At 39.6% G+C, this 12,411-nt stretch overlaps 1 protein-coding gene across 8 annotated transcripts in view; it reads right to left on the bottom strand.

Moving 5' to 3' along the window:
* MYO16 (myosin XVI) overlaps positions 1 to 12,411 on the bottom strand; it is a 483,589-nt gene that overhangs the window by 163,433 nt on the left and 307,745 nt on the right. For all 8 annotated transcript variants that reach the window (XM_056555738.1, XM_056555737.1, XM_056555733.1 and 5 more), the window contains one exon: positions 1,706 to 1,808. In XM_056555738.1, coding sequence (XP_056411713.1) covers positions 1,706 to 1,808 — 103 coding nt within the window. The remainder of the gene's footprint in view (positions 1 to 1,705; positions 1,809 to 12,411) is intronic.

Genomic DNA, 12,411 nt, shown 5'->3' with positions numbered 1-12,411 from the left:
TCTATTAGTAAGGTTCAGTGTAATTCTTGGAAAAGCATAAAATGCTGAGTCCTATAAATTTATCAAAATGTATCATAATAACCATGGACTTTTTTTTCAGCTGGCAGCAGCAGCTCCCAGAACCTCTTCAGTGTGGACCAAAGATGTTCAGATTAGAGAACTACTGAAGAAATTACCCAGACTTTAAACATTGATGGTCTATCATCAGGATAGGTGATCAATATTAGATCTGCTGGGGTCCAACTCTGATTAGCAGCTGTGCTAGGTTCACTTGAATGGGACAACACTGCAGTACTGCCAATACAAATAGTATATGATTTGTAAGTACAAACCAGCATGCGGCCAGTGGACACAATAATGAGGCTACAGCCATGTCTCTTTCAAAAAGATGATTAGCAGAAGTGTCAGGAGTCGGACTCTCACCCATCTTATATTGATGGTCTATCCTCAGGATAGATCATCTATTTTTAAAGGCTGGACATCTCTTTTATCTAGATTTTCATGATGATATGGCCAGCAGTGAGTGACCAAGTTTCCAATCTTACACTCATTTGTACAACCACCGCCAGCTAGTAAGTTCCACTAGAGTATTTTGTAAGCATGTTTCAGAAATGAGTCTGCTTCCATCCTTCCCTGCGGCATTCTTTCCCTTTAAATATTTGACAAAATATTCATTAATTAATTTAACAAAAGCGTCTTTCCACTGATGCTCCTCAAGAATTCTGCAACTTCAAAGCGAGCTGTGCATTCACTCAGGTTAGAAAATAAATTATACACAACTTCTTATATCTATTATTTAAAGAATATGTTGCCTTTGTCAATCTATTTGTCAGATGAAGTCAGATTATCTTCACAAAATGTAACATTAGTTTTTATTTAAATGTCTATCCTTATATGCATATGTATATTAAACTAGTGTAAAGAAAAAACATTTTGTGGAACATTTCGGGGAGGTTCCAGTGCTTGCACCGTCTTTTTCTCTGAAAATAACGGTGCCCGACGGACCCCATTGACTATAATGGGGTCCATTGGGACCCGTTATTGCCCGTTATGACCCGTCAAAATGATGGCCGTCAAACTGCAAAAAAAAAAGAGAGTTTGACAGCCGTATTTGACGGGCATAACGGCAGTGTGAAAGGGGCCTTAACCAGTGGTATCATACAGATACAGAGGTAAACATAAAAGAATTAGGCACAAGAAAGCATGCAGCTGGCTGGTGTAGTACCAGTGATGACTGTTTCATTGTTGAAAACTAAGCCTAAAAGGTGGTTGGTGGCATTCACAGTTATCTCTCAATAACATTATATTTCATTAATTTAATAGTTGAGCATTTGCTATGTTTGTCTCTAAAACTATATAAACAAGAACTATGACTGTAAAAAAACAAAACAAAACAAAAAAAAACTTAGGGATTTGTAATGAGCCGTACTACTTTTTCCATAAAATACTATGGAGAGGGGGCAGGTTAAAAATTTGCCCCTGGAGCCCCTATGCCACTGTTTCAGTGTATAAAAGGATGCACAACCACATAATGTAACCTATTGGTTTTCATTGATTTAATAACACTTGAATCGCCATCTCTCTACTCATAGTTATACTAAAGCTACTATCACTTTGCTTTTTAATAAGAGTGGGCTTCTAACTAGCTCTGAAATATTAAATTATTAAAGCCAGTTCATGCAATTCCCAGTTCAGAACAACTTACAAGACTGTTAAATCCCAGAGCATTCAGTGCTTGTTTGAGGTTTGCTAATTTCTCTCTGTTTTGTGTGCTTAATAACTCTGCTGGTGTTGTCTGGTTAAGATATCTGCAGGGAAAACAAATAAATAAAACATAACTGAGGCATACACTGCAGATTAGTGTCATTATTTATAACACTGATAACAACAAATACAGATGTGCCATCATTCGTGCCAGTCTCTGATATATATATTTCCCTGTCTTTTGGCAGCAGCACAATGATGGGGTAACTCCACTCCTGTGAGCTTGCAGGACCTTAGGACAATTTTAATAAAAAAACAACCTGAGTAATTAGAGCCCTCCCCCTCACAAGGGAAAATAAGGCTCCCTGTAACCATTCCCCTTGAGTTTTTCCTGTCCTATGAGCAGGACTATAGGACTCACTCAGCTCTGTTGTGTGTTTTTGGTGCACTCTTTGCTGTTAGGCTAAGTTTCCCCTTGGTTTTTTTTCTGGCAATTTTTGAAAAACTACCACTGCAGTTTTTGAGCCAAAGCCAGAAGTGTACACTTCTCCTCCCTTATGGATCCACTTCTGACTTTGGCTCAAAAACTGCGGTGGGATTTTTCCAAAAACTGTCAGAAAAAAAAAAAACAAGTGGAAACTTAGCCTTAGAGCCGGGGCAGCATTGCTGAATGTGGCGCTATGCTTGCTGTGCTTTTTATCTGTCTCTGGCTTGGGCGGGATGTGCGCCACTTCTGTACAGGGAATTCTCCTATATTACTGTTCGCTGCAGTCATGATGGTTTTTACTCGCTCCCCTGCATGTATATAAGCTTGCACTGGGGGATATACCTGCTGTTATCTGGAGTAACTTCATGTAGGGGATCAGCTGACTGGAGGATAACCTGACTGATCAGCTGACTGGAGGATAACCTGACTGATCAGCTGACTGGAGGATAACCTGACTGATCAGCTGACTGACGGCTCTCTGCTGGATAAGCTGTAGCTCTGTGGTCGTTGCTCCTGCTATATCCTTTTTTTAAATAGATCAGACTATAGATATGTCATGTATATTATATGTATGTTATATGTATATTACATTTTTTTAAATTATTATTACTATTATTATTATTTTTAGCCTCTTTCAGGAGAGGCTTATGTCTGTCTGCCTCCTGGCCTCTCTATAAGGAGGCTGGTTCAGTCTATAGATATGTCATGCATATTATATTTATATTGCATTATTATTAGCCTCCTTCAGGAGAGGCTTATATCTGCTTCCCCCTGGCCTCTATATATAAGAAAGCTGGTTCAGTCTATAGATATGTCATGTATATTATATGTATATTGCATTGTTATTATTTAGCCTCTGTCAGGAGAGGCTTATATCTGCTTCTCCTGGCCTCTATATAAGGAGACGTTCAGACTATAGATATGTCATGCATTTTATACTGCATTATTATTATTAGTCTCTCTCAGGAGAGGCTTATGTTTGTTCCTCCTGGCCTCTATAATTGGAGGCTGGTTCAGACTATAGATATGTCTTGTATATTATATGTATAGTACATTATTATTTATTAGTTTCTCAGGAGAGGCTTATGTCTGTTCCTCCTGGCCTCTATATAAGGAGGCTGGATTGATCTCAGTCTCCTGGAGCTGATTGTTACTGGTACTGCTGGTCTGTTTCTGCCCTGCACTATTTTCGTTTCACTGTGTTTGTTGCTGTACAATGTGGCTTTATTCTCCATCTTACAATTAATTTTTCTTCAGGATTTTTTTTGTAGATTCAGAATGTATTTTTTCCTTTGTGGATTCGCAGAGATCTGGGAGCAAAGCCTTTGCTAAAAGAAGACAACTAGGTTACAAAATGGTGACAATCTGCTGCCTGATGACAGCGACTACACAACTTGTCTGTCATACCGACCTAGCCTTCCGACCTCTGAAGAGACAACTATTAGGCTGGAATTCCACTTCCAAACGCCAAGAAAAACACAATTTCTACAGCCAGATGTTAGCTGTAAATCAATGAGAAATCGCTAAATTCTTTTTCCACTTGCCGTTTATCAGTTTGGCATTTTTTTTAATCCTTTTGACGTTTTTTCACTCTCTTTCAGCTCCTTGGCGGTTTTGTAAAATTGCAGCATGTTGAGCCTTGAAATGGTGGCATTTTCTCCCCATAGAAGTCTATGGGAGTAAAAAAAACGCCAAGAAAAACGCCATGTGGGTTTTAACTTTGGCATTTTTTCAGGCGGTTTTTATTCTCTTTTGGACTTTAGCGTTCCAAAAAAGTGATGGAGATACCTTTTTTAATAAAAAAAATTCGTAGGGTATGATAAAAAAAATTATAATAAAAAAGATAAAGTAGTGATGGAAAAAATTGTATTTAACTAAATGTATATTTTTTATAACAAATTTTTTAATAAATTTTTAAACAGGGATCAATTTATGTGTGCGAGCAGGGCACAAAAAATATAGCCGACAATAACAAAAATGTAGTGTGTGTGTGTTTTTCACTTTTTTTCTTTATTTTTTAGGTGGTACTACTATTCCCAGCATGGAACACACTGTTCCCTGATGGGAGTAGTAGTACATGTACTAATTGATAGGTCACCCGAGTCTGTTGCGATCCTTCTGTATAGTTTATAGATGCGGCCAGCCGTTCTTCTATGGTTCCCTGCACTGCCGTATATATACACCTATTCATATTTCCCGCAGAGAGCTGTGATTGGCCAGATGGTTCCAGCCAATCACAACTCTCTGTGGGAAATATGAATAGGTGTATATATATATATATATATATATATATATATATATGTCAGTGCAGGGGACCATAGAAGAGCGGCCACCTGCATCTATACATTATACAGCAGGATCACAGCGGGTGTCAGGAGTGATATCCGCTGTGATTTTTCCTTAACTGCAGGTACTACAGCTCCCAACATGGAGCAGAGAGTGCTCCAGGTTGGGAGTAGTAGTACCTGCAGTTAAGTACAGATCACAGCAGGTATCACTCTTGAGACCCGCTGCGATCGTCCTATCTATTGCAGAGATGCGGAGTGGCTTTCTCCTGCGCTCCGCATCTCTACACTATATTCCAGCCAGTGATATGAATAGAACATCGCTCATTCATATTTCCCTCTGAGAGCGGTGATTGGCTGCAACCATCCAGCCAACAGTATGTTCCATGCTGGGAGTAGTAGTACGACCTATAAAATGTAAAAAAAAAAAATAATTGAGAAGAAAAAGTGAAACACACATAAACACTTTATAAAAAATGTATTAAAAGTTCACGCAGGAAATTGGACTGGCATTTTTTCTGGCGTTTTTTTTCAGTGAAAAAAAACACTAGAAAAATTACCAAGTGGAATCCTAGCCTTAGGGACATCTGTCTCATCTCTTCTAACTACTATGATTCCCCAGAGTTAAGAAAGATAATATTTCCTTCTGGAAATACTTGAAAAATGAATTCAGCTACTGCAGACCAAGGGTCAGACTGCTGTTTGTGGGAGGCCCAATCCACTTCTATGGGCCTAGGGCCTTTATGTGGGTAGAAGGCCTCACCAGTCTTATAAGGCTGTTATAAATGCCTGAAAAGGCTCTAGCGGTCTCCTAAAGTCGATATGGAAATTGTTAAGTTGTCCAAGGGGGCTTAAAATTAATTCAGCTAGTGCAGACAAAGGGTCAGACTGCTGTTGTGGGAGGTACCATCCACTTCTATGGACCTAGGGCCTTTATGTGGGAAAAAGCCAGTGCACAGAAGCTTCCTTCGGATTGCAGTAATAATTCAAGGAATTCTGCATCACCTTCAATTCAGAGGACTTCCCTTTGACATAACATCAATCCCATTTACCAAAGTTATTGCCGCTATGGTGGTGATTGTCAGGTGACTGGAGATAAGAGTTATCCTATACCTGACCACTGACTGATCATTACTGCTATGGTGGTGATTGTCAGGTGACTGAAAATAAGAGTTATCCTATACCTCACCTCTGGCAGATCTTTGCTAGCTCTCATTAGTCAGAATTACCTCCTTTCAGCTCTAGGCTGGATTATCAATCTGGACAAATCAGATTTAACCATGAATACATCCAGCAATCTCTGATATTGGTTTCTTTGAATGCCTTGCGCAGTGTTCCTCAGAACTCTGAGGTTTCTAGGCTTTTCCTCTCTTGCCATTTGCATCCTCACCCGCTTCAGTTGGAGATCCTTCAAAGATTGAACAGAAGATTGTCTGATATAGACCCTTCATGTACCGTCCACAAACACAAGAAGACCAGTAAGTTGGTGGCGGACTTACAGGATGGTCTTTATAAGAACCACTATAGATAATTATCCTAATGGATGCTTCAGGCTCGGGATGAAGAGCTCACCTACAAGACAGAACAGTCTCTGGAGTCCGGAATTCGGACAGTACAGCTAACCTACAAGACAGAACAGTCTCTGGAGTCCGGAATTCGGACGAATTGTGGTTCTTTCCTCCAACCACAAAGAACTCAGAGCAATCTTTTATGCTTTGAAGCCATTCTCCACTCTCCTCCTTGGGAGAGCAATACAGGAAAGAGCAGACAATATGCTCTTCATGTCTTACATAAACAAACAAGGAGGCACCAGTTTTCAAGTCCTCTTCCTGGAGGTGAGGAAGATTTTTGGTTGGGTAGTATTCAGAATAAGGAGGTTATCTCCTGTCCATATCAGGGAGTGCAGAACGTTCTAGTTGATAGTTTGAGTAAGAATATGACAGTTCCAAGAGAATGGTCCTTGAATCCAGAGATCTTAAGCCAGATCATACTCCACTGGGAAGTACCGGAAATTGATCTTTTGGCCTCTCACTTAAATAACAAACTAAAGAACGTCAGCTCCCTTTTTTTTTTAAGATTACCCTTTTGTAGTATACGCAATGTCCATACCTAAGACATTCCAACTAGCATATATTTCTTCACTAACTTCAATAATACTGAGGGTATTAATAAAGATTCAGCAGGATCTAGCCTCAGTCATTGCAGTGATTCCATTTTGGCCCAAGAGGTCATAGTTCTCTCAGCTAGTGTTGATGAGTTGAGGGATGTATAGGAGACTTCCTGTACAGAAGAACCCAGTGTCTTAGGGCACACAGCTCCGCCACAACGTCTCTCAATCTGACAGCTTGGAGATTGATAGGTCCAGATTTAAAGCCAAGGGTTTTTTCGGACCAAATATGGACTATGCATTCCCACTCTAGGAGTGAGGTCATCAATAAGACATATACAGAGTTATATGGATTTTTCCCTCCTGATGTTCTGACAGGAAGATTGATTTATGTTCACCTTTTGTTCCTTAAATACTGGAGTTTCTACAAGATGGCTGATAAGGGCTTTTCTCCAAGTACAATAAAGTACAGCCAGCTGAGAGATCTGCATTTTTTGCTGGTAGCCTTTCCAAATCCCAGAAATAAAGAATATTCTAAAGGCCATGACGGGACTACAGTTTAGAGGGCCGGAAGCCCCTGGGTTTATCTGTGCGGTAAAGTAACTGTGTCATCTTTTCCTTTGTTTCCAGTTTGCACGCACCTGGTCCAGGCGGATTCTTGCAGAGTTTTCAAGAGGAGGTGGGCTGGCTACCATACTGTGTTTGCATTGGTTCAAGGACTGAGCTGATGCCCCCTCCTGTCCAGCATTACTTTGAGATTCATACATTGTATCTGCAGTCACGGATTAGATGGTGATTGGATTTTAACCCACAAGGCAAATTTAAGAGGACGATATTGCTCAGAATGTCCCAAGATTAAAAAAACCGCACTCAAAAAGCTGAACTTCTGTTTTCATTGACACAGCCACAAGCCTGCAATGATGTGAATTTAAAAGTCCTACTGTACAACTTGGAATCATTATTATGCCAAGAGACTCGCTAATGGTGGGACCAAACTACGCTCACAAATTATCTACACATGGGACTAATGGTCAAATATGAGAATGACAAGTTGGACACTATGTAAGCTGAAATAATAAAAAAACTTAAGGAAGAAGTTACACAGTATAATGTACTACCAGAATTTGATCTTTTTATGCAGCAAATTTATGACAATATTGATCGTTTGAAAAATGATATCATGCAAACAAAAAAGATCAAATTCTTGTGGGACACTAATGATTACAAGCTGAAACAGGTTTATGAGTGGGGAAGGTGGGAACGGGGAGACAATCTCCGCTCCATTTTGAAAAAAACAACAACAAGGAGCCAATATACCTAAGGTTACATTTAGCTCTTCGGAGCAGGAGTCGGAACGTGGTGAGAACCTCCATCTTACTACTGCAAACCTCGCAGGAAGAAGCCGCAATGGGCCACAAGAAATATCGAAGAGGTAGCAGGAAACATCCCAGAAAATGGTGGAAACAGTCATCAACTCAGGAATCAGGAACCACGCAAGGGGTCATAAACTTATTGTCCAGAACTTTGACCATGGACGAAATTAAAGTTTTGTTCAATGGTCTTAATTTTGCCAACACTAATACGTTTAATGTTTTCAATTCTTAATAAGGTTAATAAGTTTGTAAGAAATCTTACTAATGAAAATAACTTTTAAAATGTTGAAAGTAACAATGATGAATGTATACAACAACCTATGACCAATTAATTCAAGGGTATGAACTTTCACAAACAATTGCCATTGTTGGCTTTACAGGAACTTTAGTCCTCCAGCGCTGACATTGTCCGTGATGCTCATACTAACAGGGCACATCGTAATTCCAATCCCCATGGGATCATATGGATACTTTTCAAGAATATGTCATGCGAGACTTTGTTGCTCTGGGCAAACAAATTCACTCAGACCAACATAAATGGTGTAATCTAACGGGTGGTGAACTTTTGGCAGTACGTTCTCTCAATGATGACAAGAATCACACCATTAAAATGTCCGATATGGGTGGGATGGTTACTGTCATGGACACCAGCCGTTACATTGATCAAATGTCTAAAATGTTAAAGGCCAGTTCCACATATAGGAAATTGGCAGGTGATCCCACCCCTTAGTTTTCAATAGCACTTACTAAATTATTATCTGAAGGTGTAGCATTAGGAGCTATCACTGAGAATCAGAAGGAATTCTTATTGGTTACACATCCCTTCACACAAATCCTATATGATCTACCCAAGACACATAAAGGTATTTCACCTCCACCTATGCGCCCCATAGTATCCTCAAGGGGATCATACTTGAAAGGATTTTGTCTTGGTTAGACCAAATGCTAAAATCCTTGGTTCAACGGGTCCCAGTTTTCTGAGGGACACCAAGGATGTACTAACACAATTGGATGGCGTGATATGAGATGCTGGTTACAGCTGGGTGGCATGTGATGTCGTCTCGCTGTATACCAGCATCCCTTGGGATTTAGCGCTAGTTGCTCTCGAGTATCATTTACCCAAACATAGTAATTATTCCTCAGATTTATGTGACTTTATTTTGCAGGCGACCCAGTTTCTGATGTCCCATAATTATTTTGTATTCAATGGCAATTATTTTTTACAGATAAGTGGAGTTTCTATGGGGACCAGACACTCTCCGTCGCTTGCAAACCTTACTATGTCATATTGGGAATCTCTTTTTGTTTTTTTTGGAATCCAACCCCTTTGCATCTGACATTCACTGGTACGGAAGATACATCGATGATGTGCTTTTCATATGGCGTTCCAATGTATCTTCTGTACCAGATCTTATGTAGTATTTCAATGGTAATGATTTTAATTAGAAATTCACCTTTGAGGTTTATAGAGATACCGTATTGTTTCTTGATGTGACCCTGGTTGGGATAGCTGGAGGTGCTGTTCAGTCTCAATCGTACAGAAAGCACATTTCGGGAAACACATTGTTACGAGCTGACAGCAACCACCCCAGACATACCACCAGGGCCATTCCAATAGACGAGCTAACCAGATTAAAAAAGAACAATGCTACACTTACTACCTATGAAATAAAAAAATACATGAGTAGGTTGCAAGAAAGAGGTTATTCAAATAGGATTTTGAATACAGCTGACAAACATGTAAATAGGAGGGATAGAGCAGAATTATTACTGTCCGTCAGCTATGACACCTAAAAAAAACTATTTTAGCTCTAACTTATTCTCCTAATTTTGATAAGGCTCATAACATAATTTATAAACATCTACATGTATTAAAACAAGATCCTATTTTAGCAGAAATACTATCGGATGGCTGCATGGTTGTTTCCAAGAAAGCTCGCTCTCTTATTGATTGTTTAGCGTCTAATTTGTTAGGTGCTAATTTACACACTTCGGATACATGGCTGCGGAGCAATGGCTTCCACAAATGTGGGAGACAGCCATGTCCCACCAGCAGCCATGGGAAATCCAGAAAACTTTTTCCAACTCAAAAGGAGATAAAACATTCACAATCAAATAATTTTTACAAATTTAGTTTATATCGTTGAGAGCTCCATATGTAATACTGTAGATAAGAAGGAGGGTCTTGGCAGTACAGTGGATGGGAGACCGTTCGGTGGTTCGAGTCCTGAGGTGGGACGGAGTGTTGTTGTGGTTTAACTTTTTTACTCATAATTGACAAATGTAGGTCAATTGGTAATTAAGGAAGCCTTTGAACCGTGGGAACTAGGTCAATTGGCAATTAACTGAGTGTTTGAACCGTGGGAACTAGGTTAATGGGGTACCATTAGAGGGGTATTCCAGGAAAAAAAAATGTATCAACTGGCTCCAGAAAGTTAAACAGATTTGTAAATTACTTCTATTAAAAAATCTTAATCCTTTCAGTACTTATGAGCTTCTGAAGTTAAGGTTGTTCTTTTCTGTCTTAGTGCTCTCTGATGACATGTGTCTCGGGAACCGCCCAGTTTAGAAGAGGTTTGCTATGGGGATTTGCTTCTAAAATGGGCGGTTCCCGAGACACGTGTCATCAGAGAGCATTTAGACAGAAAAGAACAACCTTAACTTCAGAAGCTCATAAGTACTGAAAGGATTAAGATTTTTTTATAGAAGTAATTTACAAATCGGTTTAACTTTCTGGAGCCAGTTGATACATAAAAAAAAGTTTTTCCTGGATAACCCCTTTAAGGAACATAATGGAATATTTATCAATACCTGTGCAGAGTAAAGGTTGCCCAGTTGTCCATAGCAACCAATCAGATTACTTCTTTCATTTTTCAAAGGCCTTGTTAAAAATGAAAGAAGCAATCTGATTGGTTGCTATGGGCAACTGGACCACTCTTCCTCTACACTGGTTTTGATGAATCTCCCCCATAGAGGGAGATTTATCAAAACCTGTCCAAAAGAAAAGTATCACATCATTTCTTCATTTTCAGAGGCCTTTTAAAAAAATGAAAGAAGCAATCTGATTGGTTGCTATGGGCAACTCAGAAACTTTTCCTCTGGACAGGTTTTGATAAATCTTCCCCATAGGGGAGATTTATCAAAACCTGTGCAAAGCAAAAGTTGTCCAGCTGCCCATAGCAACCAATCAGATTGCTTCTTTCATTTTGCAGAGGCCTTGTGAAGAATGAAAGAAGCGATCTGATTGGTTGCTATGGGAAAAGTTTCACCACAACACTGTAACACTCCGTCCCACCCCGGGACTCGAACCACCGCACGGTCTCCCATCTTCTGTACTGCCGAGACCCTCCTGCTTATCTTACAGTTTTACATACCATGAGATCCCCATAGACCCATAGACCACAAAGGACTATTGGTTTCAATGAGCAAAAAATCACAGAGTTAATGCACTAGCCTATTAGTTCCCTATGAAGAAGGGAGAGCTCAATATTCGCGAATGTGCGCATATGCGCATGATTTTACGCATATGCGCATAAAAAAGCAAATATAACGAATATGCAAATTTTACCAATATATGACGAATATTCATCCATATATTCGTGAAATGTAGCAAATTTGAATATGGCCTATGCCGCTCATCACTATACATTACTAGGATTGTATTTCATGACTGTTGGTAGTTTGATTCTATCCTGTCTAGTTTGTTATGCACAATTTCCAAGTCAAAATAACTAGAACAGGATAGTAAAATCAACGTATGTGCTACAGTCTCTGGTTGCCTATGGTTACATGTCAAAATGCTGGGTGTAAATGGGGTTTTGTGTCAAGCTTGGACTGTGGCTTTTTCTTTTTTATTCATCTGATTTGTATTGCCTTCAGTTTGCATAGTTCTGCAAGACACGGACCTCGTTTAAAACAGCATTACTCTATTTGCCTTTTCCTTTGTTTCCAGTGCACGCACCTGGTCCCGGTGGATCCGTGCAGAGTTTTCAAGAGGAGGTGGGCTGCCTACCATACTGTGTTTGCTCTCGGCTAGGGAACCTCACACTACGTTCTATCTGATAAGGGTTTACTAAGATTTTTGCCATCTTTTACTCTGAAAGTCTCTACTTTCACTAATGGTACCCAGAGCATAGTTCTTCCACAGTACATACCTGATGTCTCCACTGGTAAATATAAGAATGTAAAAACCTTGTATCTGCTCAGATGCCTTAAAAAAATTATCTTCAAAGGATAAATGCCTTTTAGGAAGGAGAAAAATCTCTTTGTGGTATACCAGGGCACAAAGCAGGTAAGAAAGTTTCCAAAGTTTCCAAACCCACACTATCCAGATGGTTGTGATTGAATCTCTTCTGAGATATATCTACAAATGCTGCTCTACCTGAATGGTCGCTGCCTGTTGGGCTAAAGGAGGTTCAATCCCTTTGAAGTTTTTTACAAGCATTACAGACTTGA

Source organism: Hyla sarda, chromosome 2 (genome assembly GCF_029499605.1).
Source record: "Hyla sarda isolate aHylSar1 chromosome 2, aHylSar1.hap1, whole genome shotgun sequence".
Taxonomy (NCBI): Eukaryota; Metazoa; Chordata; class Amphibia; order Anura; family Hylidae; genus Hyla; species Hyla sarda.
The sequence above is the reverse complement of the archived record's forward strand: the minus strand, read 5'-3'. Positions and strand labels throughout refer to the sequence as shown.